Below are 23,039 nucleotides of genomic sequence, written 5' to 3'. Positions count from 1 at the left end.
CCCCCAGCCATTTTTTTTGGACATCAGTTTCCATGTTCAGGTAAGTTTGCAGCTGTCATAAGGGTGTCGGTAAATTGGGTGGGTCGATGGGCTTGGAAGAGTAGGAGGAGAGGTGTCAGCAATGGGTTGGGTTCGCTGTTAATCACTAAGCTGCACCAGAAATGAAAGAACATGACAAAACTATAAAACTAGGGTAAGTATTCAAGTAAGTGTAACGTATTTAACCCCAGTCTCTGATCCTGATTTCACTTGTGGAAACATTCTTACAGTATCCAATGCAATGCAAATCAGCCCACTGAAAGTTTAATCTTGCTTGACAATTGCCACATGTAATCAGGTCAGGACTTTGTTTGGGTCCTAAAGCACAAAATTGGTTGTCATTTTAAGATACCTGTGTTGGCATCAATGGACCTGGCCAAAGTCATAGCCTTAACCTTAGGTGTCAGCCATGACTCTGTAGCACTCTTTTTATTGCATCAGAAGGTGGTGTCTCACTCCAGAGGCTTCAGCATGAAAATTTAGCTGGCATTCCAAGTGAGAATGAGTGTTGCACTCCCAGAGGATGATATCCTTTGCATCAGTTGTTAAATTGAGTTTCTGCCAGTGCTTAGGATATATACGCTCTCATGCAACTTGAAACACTATTGAATTATCCATGATGCCTGAGCCAATAGTTTTTCCTCCCTCAAAATCACCAGGATAGATTGACTAGTTATTGCTGCTTGGGGGAAATTTCTGAGTGCAAAATTACTTAAGGGCTGTTCACAGAAGCACTACAAAAGAAGGTGTAACACAGCCATATAAGGACGTACCATTTTATGATCCAATATAGTGACATCAATGAAGTAGATTTCAAGAAATATCTTAGAGAAGCTGAGAGGTAAAGGGAGGAATATTCCAGATCATGGGGCTAGGCAACTTGAGGCACAGCCACCATTTTTAAAGCAGTTAAAGTCAGGAATGCACAAGACTCCAGAATTAGAAGTCCAGATACCTTGGAGGATTGATGGTCTGGAACAGATTACAGAGAGGTGGAGGAGTCAGGACGTGGGGGAATTTGAAAGCATTTGAGGATTTTGAAGTCATGCGCTTGCTTAACCAGGAGTGAATCTCGTTCATCAATTCAGGAGAACAGTAATTAGGGCAAGTCTAAGATGGGAGAGATATATGCATTTGACCTGTGCTACCAAGAAGATTAAGGGCAGCAGAGGCATAGGAGTGCAAATTACCTGAAAGTTCTTTTTTCAAGCCACATACCATCCTAACGTGAAACTTTGTCATTGTGTTTAGTGCCACTTGGTCAAAATCCTGAATTCAATCCCTAACAACATTATGGGTGTACTGACACCCCAAGGACTGCAGTGATTCAAGAAGCTGGCTCACCACTCTATTCTCTAGGGTGATGAGGAGGAATGAGCAATAAATGTTTGCCGTGCCATATTCCACAAACAAATTTTAAAAGAAATGTTTTTGATGACCTCAAGTTTATGGAGGGGAGAATATGGAAGACCAGCCTGGGACTGCTGTCTAGAAGTATTGAAAAGCATTAAGTAAATGACCTATCCAACAAAGTTACCGATATTCTTATGTAAACAAATCTTCATGTATATAACCTAAAATTCCTCCTTCAAACAAGAGGAAAAATCCTTCTTGCATCTACCCTGTTGAGCCCTATAAGGATTTTGTCTGTTTGAATGAGACAATCTCTCCTCTCTCTAGACTTCAGAGAATAAAAGATCCATCTGTTTAATATTTCCTTGCAGGACAGTCCCTCCATTCAGGAAATTACTTGAGTGAACTTTTGTTGCACTTTCTCTTTGGCATGTATATATTTCCAATTGCATAGGGCCCAAAACTGCATATAGTACTATAGGTGTGATCTCAATTAGGCACTGTACAATTGCAATAAAATATGTTACACTGTACTAAATTCTTCTTGCAAAAAAGACCAAAATACCATTTGCCTATTTAACTGCCTGCTGTACCTGTATATTAACTCCTAGTGACTTGCAAGAAAGCCCCTTTAATTTAGACACCTCCCGTTGCTCACCATTTAAGAAATACTCTTTAATTTCCTATTCAAGTAAATAACCTCACTTTTTTTCAACATTATATTTCATGTGCCACTTTTTTGTCCAGTCACTTAGCCTTTGCATACCTCCTTGAAGTGTTTTTGCAGGTACTTGTGTAATTAACAACTCTCACTTTTGCCTAATGTGTACCATCTATGTGGAATAATGCAAGTTAGTGAAATGTTAATTTATTTTCTATCCAACAGTGTCTTGCAAGTCAACTTTGGTCATGCGCCTGAACCTCGATACGTCTGGTCTCGCCATACTTTGCCAGTGACAGACATACACTGCGGAGTTGGAGGTCCCTTATCTCGTGTTGCAACAGCATCTCTTGATCAAACTGTTAAAGTGAGTTGATTTTCTTTAAAGCTCAGATCTGACGGTGTTGTTTCAGCCAAAATTCCTTGGATAAAATTTTCAACTGAATTAGATTACCAATATAAGCTTAATTTCATAGACAGTGGGAGTTATTGCATTAAAATATATTTATACAGAACCTGTTTGTAAGACATCCCAAAGTTACGCATGACTCACTTTTGGCCTTTCATTGTTATTTGTAAGCAAATGTATCAGTTGTGTTATGCACAGCAAAGTGGTGCAGAATGCTTTCTTGGTGGTGTTGGTTGAAGGAGCTGTGTTGACAAACACACTGAAGATGTTTTCTTCTAAGTGAGTGATATTACGAAGGTTGGAAGTGTCCTCTATTTAAAAGCTCGTGAAAAATTTAAATTCTATAGGGTTTTTCCTTGGACACGTCCTGTAAATAAACCCTCAGTCCACATGAACCAGAGTATGACTTTGTAGACCCAATAAGTGGTAATGCAGCCAACACACGTTGAAAAGAAATCTTTGCCATCATCTTCAAATAACTTGATATGTCACAAAAACCTGCAAACAAAATAGAATGTATGCCTTTTTGTGCTGCAGCTCAGGCTTTGAAGTATCTTAACAAATTCTTTTGAAACTAACACATGCAGTATCAAAGCTTATGAAGTATGTTGACAGTAGTTTAAATACATTTCAAGTCCACCTCAAACACAGAAAATAACAAGAATGACTCTCCACGTACAGGTTTTAAGTTTTATGGACTAATATAGTGGATTTGTGCTGAAACTGGCTTGTGGTTGAATACATAACCCCATGGAATTTTTTGCTTTACCCTTAATAACTACAACAGATTAATGGAATGGGCCCAAGCTGCTATTTACGAACCCAAATCAAGTTGTTGCTTCAGATGTAGACACTGTAAACATCAGCAACAAAGAATCACTGATCTTTTCCTAGGGAGAGTTTGTGATTGGAAACAAGAAATGATCCATAGCAGATTCAAGAAGAAAGATGGGGAGCATCTAGGCAATAATGATCATACTATGTTAAGTTTTAAGTTAATAAATGAGTAGGGCAAAGCATGACAAATACCAAGGTAATAGATTAGTGGAAAGCCTCCAGAAAATAGTGATTTAGAATAGCAAAGGTAAATAGTAAGAACATAGTTTAGTTGAACAAAGCTTAGTAAAATATATACTGCTAAAAAACTAGCAAACAAGACACTAATGAGACATCCTAGGACGAATAAAGACATAAGGGAATAATTGAGTGTGACATAACCATGTGTAACTATACACAAGCATATGACGCAGGCAAGCGCATGGCAAGAGAGAATAGAAAGAGACTAGGACAACAGTCAAAAGAACAATTTGAAAGATGAAGGTGAAGAGGAGCTAGGAAAATAGATCATCAAAAAAATTTTTAAAAATTCTGAAATCTTACTGCCATATTTTTAAGCAAAAAAATTGGGATGAGCATAACACTAATAATTTCAGAATAAAAGTCATAGGCAACAAAACAGCAGGATATTCAATAATGATTTTTGTTCAGTATTTACTAGAGCGATAGACCAGATGGCCATGACAAAATGAAATGAGAAATTAGACAACTATGCTTAAAATAAAAATGGAAGAAATATTAATCAAACTAGTCAAAATCTGGATTAAAACCCCTTGTCCTAACTGCATATCTTATTTTATACAGTGTATCATTACACATTAATAATTCACTCGAAGAAGGTTTACTGCTAAAGAACTGACAATTAATTTTTATATCTATAATTAAAAAGAGAGGTAGAATGTGTCCAGTGAACAATATACCATTCAGGTTTATACCAGTTTAAAAAAAATTAAATTCCTACTAAAGGAGAAAATAAACTGTAGAAACAAAAAATATAATGAACATCTAGTCATATTTTCAAAGGAGAAAGTCTTGCCTGACCAGCCTTGTCTTATTATTATAAAAAGGTAAAAGAGAGTGGATAAAGATGATGCAGTTGAAGTTCTATACCCAGAAAGGCCTTTGATAAGCTATCAAAAAAATTGGCTAATGAGTAAGGTCAGAGCATGTAGAGTCTGAAGGTAAGTAGCAGAATGGATAGCTAACCAGCTGGAAGACTAAGCTGGGAGTAGTGATAAACGGTAGCTATTCAGAGTGGCAGAAAATGTGGCTGACAATGATAAGATCATTGTCAATCACAATTTATAGTAACAATTTAGATTTTGGAATCAAAAGCACATGATCAAAATTTGTGGGAGATATGCTCTTGGGAGCAATAGTCTATGCTGAGGAGGACAGCAACACAATACAGGAAGGCATTCATAAACTTGCAGGATTGGCATATAATTATCAAATAAATTTCAGCATGTATTAGTGTGTCATGTTATGTTCTGAAGTCACATATCGTGGAAAGTATTAATGTAAATGGAGTGGAGGAGCAAAGGGAACTCCAATTCAAATCTTTAAATGTTATAATGCCGGTTCTAAAGCTGCATCAGAAACAAACCAAGGTGCTTGTGTTTATTTCTGGAGGGATAGAATTGACAAATATAGATGCTATGCAAAACTTGTATCAAACATTGATTTGACTATACTTGGAGCATTGAGTGCAGTTCTGGTCACCATATTAGAAAAGTAATACAGAGGCACTGAAACCATTTTGCCAACTAGGAGAGAATCAACACATTTGAGTTTGTTCCTTTTTCCTTCCTGAGAAAAGAAATTTAAGAGGGATATAATAGAGATTTCTGTTAAATTATGACCTTCATTGACATTCTAGACAGTTTTGTTTTACTTCTGGGAAAGAAAAGTATTGAGACCATCAATAGGAAAATATGCTGTGGTTGGCTTGGTCGCTGAGCTGGTTCATTAGTTTGCAAACGTTTCATTACCCTGCTGGGTAACATCATCAGTGCAGCCTCCGATGAAGCGTTGTTGTATTTTCCTGCTTGCTATTTAAACTCTGGGGTCTGTTGGAGTTGATTACCTCATTTCTGGTTTTTCTTTGCAGTGGTTTGTATATAGGGTCTAGTTCTATGTGTTTATTGATGGCCTTCTTGGTGGAGAACCAGACCTGAATAACACCATCTCCGAGAAGACCATGCTGAAATTAGTGGACCTATGCCTCATGACCCACTTTACCTATAATGCCCAGATCTGCGAAAAAGCTGGTTTTCCACCAAGAAGGTCATCAATAAACGCATAGAATTAAACCCTATATACACACCACGGCAAAGGAAAAAACGGAAATGAGGTAATCAACTCCAACAGACCGCAAGAGTTTAAATAGCAAGCAGGAAAATACAACAATGCTTCACCGGAGGCTGCAGTGATGATGTTACCCAGCAGGGTAACAAAACGTCTGCAAACTAATGAACCAGCTCGGCAAGCGAACCAACCACAGCATCCACAACCCGAGCTACAAATCTCTCAAAAGTATTAACAGGAAAATATTGCTAAAAAGTCAAATAGAATTTCAGTTGAAATACCCAGAAAGTGGGGAGAGTTAAATGAAAGTGGATAAAGACAGACGTGATACCACCATAAAGGTAGTCAACCATTCCGAAACATAAGGCAGCATTTTGGAGTTTAATAAGCAGGCATTCCCTCTGCAAGGAGGAGGATGAAAATGGCTGCCTATCCTAACATTAAGGGAGCTCTGCCTACATTGTTCAAGGAAGATCAGGTGGAGAACGTTCCAATCTCTGCCTCCCTGAAAGAAGGAATTTACTGTGACTGAGTCACCAGAATTTTGCCTGCAGCGATGGATAGCTGGACTGGTCAGAGACAGCGTCTAGCATAGTCTTCCATGTGATAAGCAGCGCGTGTGTTGTGTTTGTGGCAGCAAAGACAGTTGGCTCCAAAATAGTCTTGCTCATGTGATGATCAAGTATACACCAAGAGGCCTGAATGACAAGACTGTAACTGGACTCTTTTCCTTGCCAGATTGCTTTTGTTTATAGGTGAAATACATAATGGTAGAAAATGGAGCAATCAGTCTTGATTGTTATGATCTGTGCCATCGTGAATGTCACTGAAAATTTATCAGTGTGCAATAGAAAAATCCAAGAAGCCGTGTTGCCTGATGAATTCAATGCACCATCTGTTGTTGAGGGTGAACTCCTTTTGGCCCAACTCCTTTGACAGGGTGGCTTCACTTTCCTACAGGATTGGACCAGAGGCCCGTGCAGCACAAAACTTCCAAAAATGTCTTTATCACCTCCAGCATTTTTGAGATGTGGAGTAGGAAAGTGGGCAAAAAGTATCAATGAAATAAAAGGAACAAAAGGAACACCATATCATCATTACAGCTCCATGCAGCTGGACATTACTGGCCTAAACACAACTAATATTCTCACGTCCTAACACCTTGGCCAATTAATAAAGGGATGGTTAAGAACTTGAAAACCCACTGCCAACAGCATCTAATCTCGGGTTATTGAGGTCGGAAACGAGTGTGTAACTCAACTGTTTCAGAGACCATCTACATACAGTATAAAGAAGATATGGAAGGTTCAAACGGGCTACGACAATGTGTAACCTCATCCTGCTCCTCCTTTTATTCTCGATGTTAACTATTGAGGATTAGGCTCTTTTTGGTCACCTCCATGGAAATCACAGCAGGGACAAGTGTGGGATGTTGCACAGAAGTGTACAATAACATGCATGACGTAACGGATCAATTAGGACATTGTAGATTCAGTACATACTTCACCTGAGGAACCATAGGAGGGTGATGATAGAAAACTCAGATGAATGCTCACCTGTTTGTTTCTTTCTTTAGCTTAAGCTGTGGAGACTGTAGGAATGCTCTGGGATTTACACTGCAGAATGTAGATGCCAAAACATGATTAACTGAGTAAACAACGTGGTGTATTGTCTTACACTTGTCCAAAGACTGCACACTTAAGTAGATAAATATTATTGAACTTTTCTGGAACTAGGTTTTGTCATTTTCCAGTGCTTTTCACAAGTTTAGGCCATTGTAATGTGTGAACAAATTGGATAAAAGTATTTTTCAACCTTTTATTCCTGTACTGTTTTCATTTAGAATTTTTTGACACAGCACATTGTAGATGAATCAAATTACATAGAGACTTCATTGCTATCTTGTCTGCTTAATGCGCATTTGTGGAAGGATTCCCGGGATGTGACTTAACAGGATTTTCAATAACACCTAGCTGTAAGAAGTGGACCTGGGTTGTCCAAATCTACTGGCGTTGCTATTGAAATTTTATGGATATTCAGAAGCTAACTTGTCATATTTTAATAATTTTAAGGTTGCCTGACTTCACCGATGCGGACCTGCAATTTGACTGCCAATGTAGTAGGTGCTATTCCCATAAATCTGCTCTATTGCTGTAACTAATCATTTTGTATAATGGAATATATTGGGCATATTGAGAGACCTAAGCCATACTTGCTAAAGTACTCGATTTCAAGTTATTTGATGAAAGGAAGTGTATGTATTTAAAAACAAAGTTGGTATTTTATTTTCCCATCTGAGTCGAAATTCTGACTTTATACCTTTTTGTTATTCCTAGACATGACTATTCCAACATATTGCTGGCCAGCCTCCTATCTTGGGAGGTAATCCGTGACCCTAGGTCATTCAGAATACTTGGCTTGTGTCTGAGCTTGCACCAAATCTGGCGCATTTTTCATCTCTGTGCTTGATGTCTTGCAATGATTCTTGGCTTTAAAATTTCTGATTCTCATTTTGAAATACTTTTTATGGTCTTACCTCTCCCTATCTCTAATTTCTTACGGCCCAACAACCTGTCAAGTCATCTCTGCTGCTCCAATTCTGGCCTCTTGCACATGCCCAATTTTAATCATTTCAATAGTAATGCCTGCAGTTGCTGGGTTCCAAAGCTCCAGCGTGCCCTCCATAAACCATTCCACTTCTGTATTTTCTCTCCTCTAATCTTGAAATACATTCCTTGAAACTAATGACTCTGACTAAGATTTTGGCCGTCTGCTGCCCTATTTCCTTATATAGTTTTGTTTGGTAATATTCCTGTGAAAAACCTTGGCATGTTTTACCATGTAAAAGGGCAGCTTGTTAGTTGGTCCATTAAAATTAATGAGAGAGAAAGTAACTAACAAATATCCTCCAAAATGCGGCCTGAGAGAGTGAATAATTTTTTTTCTTCATTGATCTCTTGGTTGCTGTGGTGGAATCCAGTAGGTCGCATAATGACAGTTTTAAAATAAAACTCTAAATTACGCAATAATTTCCCTCAGCAAGGCACACTAAATAACCTCTTTAAAATTAACAATGCATAGCATTGATCTTTCCTGCCACCTATTATTATGAAAATGTATAGGGTAGCATAAGGCTGTGACTTTGCAGCCCAGTTGTAGATGGCCCTCTAACGGGTCTGACCGTAGATCAACAAAATTGCCATTTGGGATGCTGGTTTGTTTATTCCTACGGGGGTGTTGTAGCAAATGTGCAGAATTCATGGACGAGTGACTTATTTGAATCTTTTGCCTCTTTAGAGTTGTTAGGTGAATAGAGAACCAGATCTAGTTGCTTTCGTATCAACACTATGTCTTGTTTCTTATGAACTGATCAACTCCATTAGATGTGCACAATGCCTGTGAGGTTATAATTTTGTATAATTTTTGTATCTTGAACAGACAGAAGACGAAGTGTGTTTGGTTTTTTTAAATTTGAATACACTGTTCATCTTCATTACTCCAATCCTTGCTGATTTAATAAGTAGCTTGTAAATCTACAAGGCACAATTCCTATCTATTGATCTGGAGTGACTTCCACAATGGTGTTGGATTTGTGTCATATGTGTTTGGGCATAATGTGCTTAATTGTAGGATATACAGTGTGGAAGCAGGCCATTCACCCCCAAAAAAAATCCATGCTGGTGTTAACATTACATTTGAATTTCATTCCACCTTTCCTTGCCTCAATCAAGAGGTGTAAATCTTTAGTCCCATCTCCCCCAGCTGCATTTATACTATTTGCTTATGGTAGTGAGTTACACATTCTCACCACGCTTTGGATAAAACACGTTTCTTTTGAATTCCGTATTGGATTTCTTCATGACTATATCATTTAGGTGGTATTTAATTCTAACTCTTCTTAACCAATCCCTCAAGATGAGGGACGACTTTCTTGCACCTGGGAGTTGTTGGTCCTAAACAACTTCCTCAGACCGGACCCGAAACGTTAACTGTTTTCTCCTTCACAGATGCTGCCAGACCTGCTGAGCTTTTCCAGCAACTTTGTTTTTGTTCCTGATTTACAGCATCTGCAGTTCTTATGGTTTTTAGTTGTTGGTCCTAGGCTGACTGAACAGCCCAAAGCTAGATTTTTGCATCCTGCCAATGTTAGGGCAAGTAGTGTTTGATGAGATGGGTGGGTGCGATGCCTGTAATTAAGAGCAGCCTATGGATGTGTTGTATTTTATATATTACCATTCCTTCACTGTTACTGGGTCAAAATCTTGGAATTCCCTCTCTAAGGGCATTGAGGATCAACTAACTGCATATGGACTGCAGTGGTTCAAGAAGGCAGCTCACCACCACCATATTCTCAAAGAAAACTAGGGATGGACAACCAATGCTGACCAGCCAGTGATGCCCACATTCTGCGAGTGAATGTTTGAAAAAAATTGCTGCATGTCTAAATTGTAAGGCTGTTTGGAATTTGTGGTATCAGAACCAATTTGTGCTTTAACCATTTGAATCATTTTGAAGTTTAAGAATAAAGTGATAATCCTCATTAGTGACAGTGGTTTATTTTCAGTATAAATAGCATCCAGCACTTTGTAATGTTGGAGTAGTAGTATGAAAGCACAACAGCATTACCATAATGTCATGGGTCGAAGCGTGACTTCTGCTTATATACCCCCTGTGCTTCAAGTACCATTGTTTTCGTCTATGTATTACGTGACATGCCTACAATTTCTGATATCAGTGACATATTCGTTACTCTGCAAAGACAATAGATCATGACTAATAAAGTAATTTTGAATTCAAATAGCCTCAGTCTCTGTGTGGTATGTGATGTGCTCCATAATCCTGCATGCTTGAGAGAAATGACCACCTCTTGGTTTTATCCAAGTATATTTCCTGTCATTAGTTCATCCAAGTTAACTATCGTTCTTCATCCCCTGAGCTTGACATCTGCAGGAATGGCTTGAAGAAACGTACAATGTGTAGACATTGTACATCTTCAGCCCCATTTGAGTGAATAATGTAAAATATTTATTTTTATTTTTGAGTATACCTACACAGTGGGTGATCTAAGTGGATCAAAAAATGATGAATGCAATGGCTTGAATCATCTAAATACATGAGGAAGCAAAAGCAGTGATGCTTATATTTTCACTTTGCCAACACTGAAAAGCAGCCTCAGACTAAATGTGTACTGTCCTAGGGTTGCCAGACACAATCAGGGATGTCAAAATCGGAAGGGAATTGTGTTGAATCCTTGAAAAATTAAACACTAATATGCCGAGTCTTTGTCATTGAATATAAGGGCCCATTTAGGCAAATAATGTTTCATGAACTTTACAGCAGAAAGTTAATTGTTTTAAAATTTCAAATTGAACACAAATTAACCTTTATTACTGTGGATATATAGAGGTAAATTTTGTTTCTTAAATATTGCCATAAAAAGTTTTTTTTGTTAATATAGTGAACATTTGATGTTTGATATGAATATGTATTGCTTTTGGACTAATAACCAAAATCAGTCATCACTGTCCAATAATATTCATCATTGCCCAGAGCATTGAGACATTTTCGATAAATCAGAGTTCAATGTGTCTGCTGGTTCAGTTATTCATAATGGATGTTATAACTCTGCACTTAAAGATCAAAATGTGGCAGCCCAAGTCGTCGTTAGAAACAGCATGATCCACTTGCATTATGTAATCAATAGGTGCTTTCACTAGTTTATACTCATTACTGAGAGGCAGGAAAATAACAGTCTTATGAAAGTTTCATTTTATATGGCTCAGGCATACTATCAAATCCCAGTTCAAGGCTACTGGAAGAATTGCCTAATTTTCATAGAATCATAGAATCACAGAATCCCTACAGTGTGGAAACAGGCCCTTTGGCCCAACAAGTCCACACCGACCCTTAGGGCATCCACCAACACTATGGGCAATTTAGTATGGCGAATCCACCTAGCCTGCACATCTTTGGACTGTGGGAGAAAACCGGTGCACCTGGTGGAAACCCACGCAGACCCGGGGAGAATGTGCAAACTCCACACAGAGGAGGGTGAGGTCACCCGAGGGTGGAATTTTATGCAGTAGTTCAAATTAAATGTGAAATAATCATGTATTTTGTTGCCTTATTTGCTATTTTTGCCTGTAAAATAAATACTAAGACTAATTCCAAATAATTTTACTCTATTAAAATTTGCATAAACCTCAGGGAGGTGACCTAAAGTGAACTTGGCGGATAGCATGATGGTTGATTAATCTTTCAAGAATAGAAATAAACTCTTCAGATTGAATAGTTGATCAGAAAATGTAACTACCCTAGCTAAACAAATGCTACTCTGTGATGAGCGACTCACCACCTGACTCCAAAAAGCCTTTCTACCATCTTTGAGTGTGATGGAATTCTCTCCACTTGGGTTGATAAGTGAACCTTCAGCAACACCCATCCCAGGCTAAATGACAAGCGTTATTGACATCTCATTCATTACCTTAACTGCTTGCACCCATGGCTGCTGTGTGTACCACATACATTGTGTGCTGTAGAAATCTGCCAAGCTTTCTTTGACACCACTTTCCAGATCAATGACATCTACACTTAGAAGAAAATGATGAGATATGTGTGAATCCCACAGTTTGAAAGTTTCTGTCTAGGTCACACACCATCCTGTCTTGGAAACATCAAGTTTGTTCATCGGTGTTGAGTAAACATTTTGGAGTTCCCTCCCTCAGGATATATCCACACCACATAGTGTGCACCATTTCAGAAAGATGCTTTGCTCAAGAGCAATTAAGAATTGGGTGAGAAATTCCAAACTTGCCAATGACATTTATATTCCATGAATAAATTGAACAAAATGACCCTGCTGCACCATTCTCTTGTGGATGTTATTCATATGTGAATCTACAGAGATTGTGCAATGCTGTTTGACCCAAAAGGGTGTTGTAATTGAGCTTAATATTATTCTTACCTGCCATCTGCACGCTTACGCTTTGATAAGGTTCATTGGGTAATGTTGAGAGCTAGGATCTCTTGTTGACTTACACTCGGTCCCCTTCTCTGTTTCCCTACCATTGCAAAATCCCCAAGAATACTGAGGCAAATGAAAGCTCCTTTCATTTCACTTAAATGAAGTAACTAATTTAACACTGGGCAAGGATCAAACTTGGGCCCTTCACTTTTTTTGGACAAATCAACTGCCAAATCGATACTTTCACTGAATCGTCAAGTGAGAGTGTTGCAAAAATATTTTTGTGGAAATCATTTTTACATGATTAAAGAGCATTCTTTCATGTGTTTCACCTACAACTAATTGTCATTTTAAATTTGGTGTAAAAACCATGGAAGGTAAAAACACTGCTTCATTGTCGTAGGTTTCAGTCCTTTCAGATTCTTATTTTGCTGTGGATTTGACTTGTGCCGTAATTGATCAGCGTGTGTGTGATCCCCTCTGTGACCTGAGCTCATATCGAGCTAAGACTGATTAGGTGAAAGTGATTCTTCTTCCTCTGCCTGCATTTTTGTCAACAGTGGGCTTATTGTGTAGAACCAGTTTCATGGGATTACAGAAAAAGTAACTTGACCTATGACGACTACTGTATCTACCCGAATAAGATTAATGTTTATAGCATTCCTGTATCTGTACCCTGTAGTGTAAAAAATTACATCCCATATATAAGGCTTGGATTCTCCTTCTGAGTGACCCCCCACCCCGTTTACCGTTAAAACTGTTTAAGTTTGGAGAAATGCATTAGATTTCATTCATACTTTCTCACTTCTAAAGTTTGAATCTCTAGACTCCCTTGCAGACTAATATGTCTGAAATTTTCTATCATAATGGATCTCTTCTGCATCTTTTCATGGCCTGGAACTTTTTGCTAAAGTAGTATGCCCACAAGTGAACAAAGCAGCCTAATTATGGCATTAGCAATAATTTTGTAGGCTTAATATTACCACTTTCATCCTTTTTGCATTTGTGCTTCCACACTTTACCTTTCACAGTTTACCTTTAATATTATGTGCCTTCAATTTATAAACCAGCTTCCTGTGCAGCAGCTTATCGGATGTCCTTGATAATCCAGATAAACAACATTACTGTGCTTTGTGTATCAGCGTATTCGATTATTTCCTCAAAGAATGCTTTCATTTGTAGGAAATTTGTACGACCAGGACATCAATCTAACATTTCAGCCTTACATTTAGATTTACTTCTGGATTTCTTACAGTTTTATACTTCAGTAGTATAATTTTTATTTTGATTCATTTTTGCTTTTTATTGTCAAAAATGCAATAAAAACCCATAAAATGCATGATCTTTTTTCACGCGCGGATCTGTAAATGGACTTTTTGGTGAGGCTTACTCATGGATGAGACAGGAGGTGTTGTGGAGGGATCCTAAGTAGCAGAGTAAATAGAAAGGTAAATGAGAATGGTTTGGAATCTGAGACGAGAGCAAGTCAGAATGAAATAACTCTGAAGGATGAAGTTGATTTATTTCAGTGCAAGAAGTCTTATAGGTAACACTGATGAAATTCAGAATATGTTTGGGAACATGCGATTGGTCATAGCCATTACAGAAACTTGGCTGAGGGATGGACAGGAATGGCAACTCAAATGTTCTGGGTTTCAGATGCTATTGGAAGGATAAGAAAGGCAAAAGGGGAGGAGGAAGTGGCATCTTTGATTAAGGGAAGCGTTACTGCTGTAATTAGAGAAGATGTTTCTGAAAAATTATCCAGTGAAAATATATAGGTTGAAATTAAAAATTAAAAAGGAATGGTCACCTTGATGGTATTGTATTTCAGACTCCTCAATAGTCAGAGGGAAATTGAGGAGCAAATATGTAAAGCAATCTCAGGTTTATGTGAGAACGATAAGGTTGTAATAGTAAATGATTTTAATTTTCCAAACATTGACTAAGACTACTATCGTGTTAAAGGTTTGGTGAAGAATTTGTCAAATGTGTGTTAGAGAATTTTCTTTATCGATATGTAAATGTTCCTAATAGAGAAGGAGCAAAGCTTGACCTTCTCTTGGGTAATAAGACAGTACAGGAACACTTTGGGTCTAGTGATTGTAATTCTATTTATTTTTAAATAGTTGTGGAGAAGATAAGCCTTCCATAAAAGTTAAAGTTTTTAATTGGACTAAGGCAAATTTTAATGGTATGAGACTCGCCATCTGACTCCCCAAAGCCTTTCCACCATCTACAATGCACAAGTCAGGAGTGTAATGGAATACTTCCCACTTGACTGGATGAGTGCAGCTCCAACGCACAAGAAGCTTGACACCATCCAGGACAAAACAGCCCAATTGATTGTCACTGCATCCACAAGTATCCATTCCCTCCACCGCTGATGCTGTGTAGCAGCAGCGTGTACTGTCTACAAGATGCACTATAGAAATTCACCAAAGATCCTCAGGCAGCACCTTCCAAGCCCACGACCACTTCCATCTAGAAGGAGAAGGTTAGCAGATACATGGGAGCACCGCCACTTGCAAGTTTCCCTCCAGGCCACACACTGTCCTGACTTGGGAGTATATCGCCATTGCTGGGTCAAACTCTTGGAATTCTGTCCTTAACAGCACTGTGGATCACCCACAGTGAGTGGACTATAGCTGTACACCACTATGTTCTCAAGAGCAACAAAAGATGGGCAATAGATGCTGGCCAGCCAGTGATGCCCATGTCCCACAGATGAATAAAAAAAATTGATATAGGTATATCCATAATGCTGTTAGGGAATGAGTTCCCTACATATTCTTAATCTATGAACTATTATTGCAGCTTTTAAAGTGTGAAATAAATAAGCTTCAATGTTTTAATAAAAACCGGAAGAATGCAGATGCTGTAAATCAGGAACAAAAACAGAAGTTGCTGGGAAAGCTCAGCAGGTCTGGCAGCATCTGTGAAGAAAAATCAGAGTTAACGTTCCTTCTGAGGAAGAGTCACCGGTCCCAAAATTTTAACTCTGATTTTTCTTCACAGATGCTGCCAGACCTACTGAGCTTTTCCAGCGACTTTTGTTTTTGTTCTCGATTATTTTAATGTTGTTGTAAAGCTGAAGACCATAGTTTTCTAAAATCAATGAAAGATGGTCAAACTCAATGTGGATAAGCTGATTCCAGAAAGGGAACATTGATGTGAGTCACAGGCAGGACACCTACAACATAGACTGTGATTGAAAGAAAAATTTCAGTGTTAATTTTCTTTTGCTTAGGTAAAAACTGAATATAATTATTTACGCCTTGAAGACATCACTGTGAAGGAGGTTCTTACCAAAACCAACCAATCATTAGATGTGATTAGCTTTTAAGTCCAATGGATTATAGAGCTGTGCTAAATGCATAACTTGTTGGAATATAAAATTCCAGTTAATAAATCTTCCAGAGGTATTATTTTCAGGTTAGAAGAAATAGCAGATAAGTCATCACTGAGAGTTACGTGGGAAATGCTCGATGGTGACAATGTTTTAGTGTTCATTTTAAAATGGAATGAAATGTAGTGTGCCAAATACGGCAGTCATTCACAAGCTAACAAATTATTATAGAAAATTGTTATTAAGTGTTGGGTTCTGTTATGAGGATGAGTGATTGCAGAAATGGTCCAGGGTACAAATATTACAAATTGGTCCTTACTCTAATATAAGCAATTTGCAGTAATGCTGATCCATGCACATCGTTGGATGCCAAGCCAGTTTGCATTTATTAATGCATTCACTGTACTGAATTACCTTATCTAGTTCAAAACTGGCTCTTATTTTTCTCTTAAGCTCCATTAGCAATGTTGAGTGATTTGAAATGCAATGGCAGAAATATGTAGAAGCATCTACTGATTTGGAATTCAGATCATACAGTGCCCAAAGTTTAACAATGATGTTTTTATTTGTTTATACTTGTTTCACTTCCGTTTTGGATACAGTGCTCACTGGGGTGAGGGCTAATAATACTGAGAAATGGAACCCCATTCCCTTTCTGGGAAAGCACTTAGGACCAATATAACGCTGTCCCACATGAGATAATACATGTTAGATGCAGTGCATTGTTTCCTATACAAAATGCCTTTGCCTTTTCTCATTTGAGTGCCCACATTAGTGTGACAATTTTCTACACTGAGCGTTCGCTCAATTTGCTGAAGAACTTTGTTTAATAGTGTGTGCCACTTATTAGACTTGCCTTTGTACATTTAGGTTTCTGGATAGTTTTGGTGGATAGATGTGTCAGCTGATAACATAGTCGTGAGGGAAACCAGCATTTAGAACCTGAAACAATAGGGTAAGCAGTTATATATTTCCCATTAACCAATCAAATTGAAGGATTGTGAAATTACCATTGCAGGGACTGAGAAGGACTCATGTTAGATTGGGAGAATTTGAGGACAAATCGGGTACAAAAAAAAGCATTGAGCAAAAAAAAATAGAGATGGAGAAAAAAGTCTATTTTTTTTCCTTTCTTATCTCTAAAATCAATTAAAACCTGAAGGAATAAGACTTTGCACTAGTTAATTTTTAGTGCCAGAGAGGTTGACTGGCAATGATTAATACATAATCACTTTTTAAAAGGGAACTGTACTTAAATGTGTAAAACAACTTTTGTGATGAGTTGATATGCTCATCACGAGTACACCAACTTAGTGCTATTCAGTCCATTTCAGTCATGATTGGATTTAGTTTTTATGGATCTGAGAAGTGAAAGACCAGTGTATAGGTCATGGGATCTATTTTGAAGCCTTTCATTTACATACCAGTGGAGGGATTTTGCGAAAGATAATAGTCAAAGGCGACCATTGACCCCTTTAGCTAATTTTACTGGCAAAGTCTACATCTGCAATTATTGGATCTAACTACCTCTTGAGTGATAAAGTTATTCTTTGCTTCTCATACCCTGTGCCAAAATGATCATCAAACATATCGACCATTCCTTGTGGTTCCTGCCAAAACTCCTAAGTTATCTTTTCCTATTTTAAGGTTAAACTCACTTGTACTGTAGTTATTAGCTATTGTACCATAGTGGTTATTGTACCCAAACTATATGGGACGGGATGAACTAGTGGGCCATTTTTGTTTCTATACTCATAATATAATGCTGTAGACGCTTAGGTGGCAAAAATTGACTGGGCTAAGTGGAGTGATATTGCATGGGCAGCTTGTATCTCAGCTATTCAGTTTTGTTGAAGTGAATTAAACTGAATATGGGGTGAGGAATGTAATGGAAACCTAGATGATATCACCCAATTTACATTACCATTATGTACAGTATCTACCCTTAGATATTTTACATATCTCAAGATTGTCCTCTCGTGCTGTTTCAGTGGCAAGAAGTATTTGTGTTTACTTAGTGTCTTTAGCACAGCACAACTTTTCTAGATTGCAGTTATCAAACAAAATATCTCACCAAACCATGATATATATTATGACAGGTCATGATCCTTCATGAAAGAAGTACGTTTTAAGGAATGTCTTAAAGGAGGGAAGAGAAGTAGAGGTAGCAGAGAGCTTTAGAGATGGAATTCAAGAACTTGGGACCTAGGCATTGGAAGGCATAGTCACCAATGATGGAGTGCTGGAAATATGGAATACACAGAAGACTAGAATTAGAGCTGAACAGTGATATCTGAGGATTGTAGAACTCAAGATTGGAAAAGTCGGAGATAATGAAACAATTTGAAAATGGGGACTAGAATTTTAAATTTGCCAGTCCAAGTTAGTAAGCACATTGGACAATGTGTGAACATTATATTTGGTGCAAGCCAGAATAAGAGCAACAAAGTTTTAGGTAAGCTCAAAATTATGGATGATGTAAAATGCATTCTGACTTAGAATGTACTAGATAATTGTGTTGTTAATGAAGACCTGGATGGAGTTGAGGAGCAGAAGTTTTTCAAACTTTCCCTCATGATTCAGTCTTTTGATATTGAGGATGTATCTCTTGTCCCTGATTAGCAAAATGTTTAAGGTCTTGATATTTTGTTTGGACATCAGTAACCTCAATGAAGTATGGCTGTAATACCATAAATGTTCAAGAAGCCTCAGATTTAAATTCTACATCATTAGAAAAATATCACTGACCTGAAGCATTACCTATTTCTTTATTCCCAAATGCCGCCAGACCAGGCAGATTTTCAATATCCATGGTATTTTAATTTTGTATTGGTGTGATATTCTTCTAATGGACTGCCTTACATACAGAGGGAACATCACTCGAAGCTCTACCTTACCTTTTGGGAGGTCATTTTTGGACCTAAGTGATCACTCAAGAAATGATGTGAATAGATAGCAACAAAAAGATTTTTGTTTATTGTCAGTATGATCATAGAGACAATTAATTGAGATTCAGTCTATTTCAAATTGTAGCTAGAATATTGTAAATCCACTTGGCAATACACTGTGATTAAATAACATTTCCAAACTTTATTTCTTAATTCCAATAATAGCCATGCAACAACATAATTTATAAGATGAAAAGGAGCAGCCTGACACAGCTCTTATAATTGGTGCTACACTCACACATTCAGCTCCCTTTTTGATTCTTCCTGATCCAATTAAGATGCAGTTTAAAGAATCAGCTGGCACAACTTTTCTGAGCAGTCGGTTTGCACCAATTCGTTAGCGAAGTTATAGAATTTTTGATTTCATAAAAACACTATAGACTTAAATCATTATTTATGCAAAGTGTCAGCTTTCCCTAAAGACTCAACAGCTGAGCTGTAAGAACAGTTAAGTCAGATGGTGTGTGGCTTTGTGCGGAACTTGTGGCTGGTGGTCTTCCCATGTATCTTCTTTCTAAGTAGTAGAGGTTGAGTGTTTGGAAGGTGCTGTCTAAGGAGCTTTGTTGCAGTCAATGGTATACATTGCTGCCATTGCAGGCAGAAAGATGATATCCGTGTGTTGCGCTTGTTTCAGGTCAGCAGTATGAGTGATATCTAGTCATTAGTTCAGTTCTCAGGGCAGTACTCTGATGAATCAGAGTCAATGTGCCTGGTTAAGCATTTAAATAAAGCGTGGTAGTTAACTGAGAGCATTATTTGCTGCATTCTCAATGGCAGCATCTCTACCAGAATATACTTGTCAACCAATCAGATTTCTTCTCTCCTCCAACTGAACTGTTGGTTTTCCCTTGAATTGGTATTCCTAAGAGTTATCCTGATGATTGCTAAATGAAAAGCTTTGACAAATGTTATTTCAGCAATAAAAAGGTATGCTCACCATGTAATATCTTAGATTGGCCAAGTTCCATCGAGTGCCAGTGGTTGGTGCAGGTACCAGCTGGAACCCAGACTTCCTGCACTGACCTAAGTCGAGCCACCAAGACTTCAGTGCAGATTCAGTATAGGCTGAAGCCAACAATCGGAAGAGGAACCCCAGAAACCAAGGAAACCAAGAGTGTAGAAGGTGAGGCCAGGAAGCAACAGCAGCGCCTGGGTGAAGCAGGGTCCAAGGGAAGAGGCAAGGCCCAAGGAGCAAGATCTTGGGGAGGGATGTGAGTTGAGGTCAAGACCCAGGGAGCAGTAAGACCCAAAGAGCAAAGTCGAGAGGAGAATCAAGGCTAGTGAGCAAGGCCTGACACCAGGGAAAGAGCTGAGGCAACAGGGAGGATGGTGGGGGCAATGGGAGAGAGACTGAAGTGCGAGAGGAAATATTATGAGAATATAGGCCACAGAACAGATTGCTTGGCAAATAATGTTAAAGTGAAATGTTTATGCTACGAGTACTTGATTAACAACATTAATTTAAACAGCTAAGTCGGCATTAAGTTAAGAGAATCTCCAGGCATAGAGTTCTAGGGTATTATAGCACGTAAACAGACCTTTCGGTCCAACTCATCCATGCTGACCAAGCTTCCCAAACTAAAACTAGTCCCACTTGCCTGTGTTTGGCTCATATCCCTCTAAACTTTTCCTGTTCATGCACCTGTCCTGATGTCTTTTAAATGTTGTAACTGTACCTTCAACTACCACTACCACTTCCTCTGACAGTTCATTCCACATATGAACCACCCTCTGTGTGAAAAAGTTGCCGCTCATATCCCTTCTAAATCTTTCTCCACTCACCTTAAAAATATGCCTCCTAGTTTTGAAAGCCTTCACTCTAGGGAAAAAACCTTTGCTATTCACTCTATCTATGCCTCTCATAATTTTGTAAACCTCAATAAAGTCACCCCTCAACCACCTGCGCTGTAGTGAAAAAAGTCCCAACCAACCCAGCCTCTCCTTATAACTCAAACCCTCCAGGCCTGGCAACGTCTTTGTAAATCTTTTCTGAACCATGTCCAATTTAATAATGCCGTTCCTGTGGCAGGGTGATCAGAACTGCACACAGTACAACCTCAAAAAGAAGTCCCAACTCCTATACTCAATGGTCTGAGCATCTAACAACAGTATGTCAATAAATAGGGCAAGCAGCCAATTGCATTTAAGTATCCTGCAAGACTGCAAACCAACAAGTAAAATGCACTGATTGCCCTCAGTTTTATCAGTAAAATAAATGATTGGATGTACTCCTGGGATTAAGTTAGAGATTGAAATATCAATAACTTGAAAAAAAAATCAGATATGCTTTAAAAATTTAATCATGGTAGAAAAATGTAATATAAAAGTAGTTTTATTTCTCGCCAGTTCAGCTGTTTAATAGTAATTGTAAATTTAGTATGCATTACAATCCAGTTACACATTATTCAAACAAAAGCTCTTCACAAATTTTTACATTGAGACTAAAGCATGGGTAGGCAAAATCTTGTTAGTTCTGTGACTTCTAATTGTTTACAATTTCAGGGAAGTCTTCAACAGTACACTGTATGGAAAAACGTAGTTTCACTGACAATAACTTTGGGATCCTGGTGTCTAAAACATGTTTAGATTGCTGTTACTTTCAGAACAGTAATCATGGTGATTGCTGAAAATATCTTTCAGATTACTATCCAAAATCAAAGCATGCATTTTGGCTTCATGGATGGTAGGTTTACTGTCAAAAGTTTGCACTCTTTGAACAGCCTTTGGAACCAGTTTGGCAATAATAATTTTCTGCTTGGAATATTTAATGTGGCCGTGTCTTCCCAAATGTGATCATATATTTTGACAGAGCTAATGAACTGTAAGGGAATTGGTATACTGGATAAATAAACCTGGATTTAAAATTCAAACAGAAAGAAACTGGATTGTATTGTCTTGTGAAAGTATCAATCTATTTTTGTAATTGAATGTATTTCAGCTGAAAATACATTATGGTTTGAAACTTGATAAAACCAGTTCTCATGTTTATTTTGGAGTCTGTATGTATGAATATGCACCACTTGGAGTCACTAAAATGAATTGAGCTTTGAACTGGAAAATTGTCAAAACTGTTCACAATTTTATTACTGTTTGATTTGAAGTTATTGTTCTATATTTTGTAATTTCAGAATGGTTTTTGGTTTCAAATAGTAACTCCACTCCCCCACCAAATTTAAGTAAAGGTATTAATTGCAGACCTTTGAAGTTATGCGATATTACCCTTCAACTGATATTCAAAATGGATGTTACTCTGAAAAGAACTTTGGCATTAAATATATATTGTGTTTGAGATGTTTTTGCAGTGGTTCTTTTGCTTTGCTGTTGACTTGGGAATGTGTATTTTGGGTCTGAGGGTAAATTAACTGAGATTTTCTGTTCTATCAACTTTATTCCAAATAGCTAGAACTGAGGAAGCCTCTTTTCACTCTTTTTTTTATTTACTTGTGGAATATGGATGTCGCTGGCTGGCCAGCATTTGTTGCCTGTCCCTAGTTACCCTTGAGAAAGGTGGTAGTAAGCTGCCTCCTTGAACTGCTGTAGGTAGAAATTCTGTCATGCATCATCCAGTCCTCCCTACATTTGATGATCTGTGAAGTATTAGTGATTTTTGTCCAATATGCTATCCAGAAGTTAATTTCTTGCTTCAGTTATTTGTGTGAAGGTTTTTCTTCCTAAACTAGTCCTTAAAGTTGTCATTTACTGGTTTAAGCTTATGCTCTGTACCTATTAATGCTTTACCTGCATACATTGGCAAAGAAGTCAGAAACAGGCCATTTGGTTCGGAAGACCCATGCCAGTTTTTATGTTCCAAGTAAGTCTTCCCCCATCTAAGTTCAATTAAACCTTTCAACATATCTTTCTGCTTCTTTCTCTGTGTTTTTGTATCTTTCCCTCAAATACATGTCTGCTAATTTGCTCAACTACACCAAGTAGAAGCAGATTTTAGTGTCACCATAGAAATCATGTTCTGGATTTACCTTCACCACGCATGTCTTTGTTTTGAGATTTCCTGCATGATTCCTTGAGGTATTGGGGTGTCAGTGTAAAATGGGATTTTCACCCTGCCTTATCCAGATTCTTAATGGATTTGAAGTAAATTTCTCTAATTTGAATATTTATTCATGTATGACACCATAGACAGTAGCAACCGTTCTTGTCCTTTCCAAGAGATG

The 23,039-nt window shown here is 38.0% G+C and overlaps 1 protein-coding gene across 1 annotated transcript in view; it reads left to right on the top strand.

Moving 5' to 3' along the window:
• Positions 1-23,039, top strand: part of wdr18 (WD repeat domain 18) — a 165,524-nt gene that overhangs the window by 22,756 nt on the left and 119,729 nt on the right. The window contains exon 4 of the mRNA XM_020534000.2: positions 2,279-2,420. Coding sequence (XP_020389589.1) covers positions 2,279-2,420 — 142 coding nt within the window. The remainder of the gene's footprint in view (positions 1-2,278; positions 2,421-23,039) is intronic.

This window comes from Rhincodon typus, chromosome 29 (genome assembly GCF_021869965.1).
Source record: "Rhincodon typus isolate 14 chromosome 29, sRhiTyp1.1, whole genome shotgun sequence".
Taxonomy (NCBI): Eukaryota; Metazoa; Chordata; class Chondrichthyes; order Orectolobiformes; family Rhincodontidae; genus Rhincodon; species Rhincodon typus.
Note: the sequence above shows the minus strand (reverse complement) of the source record. Positions and strands in the feature narration are given on the sequence as shown.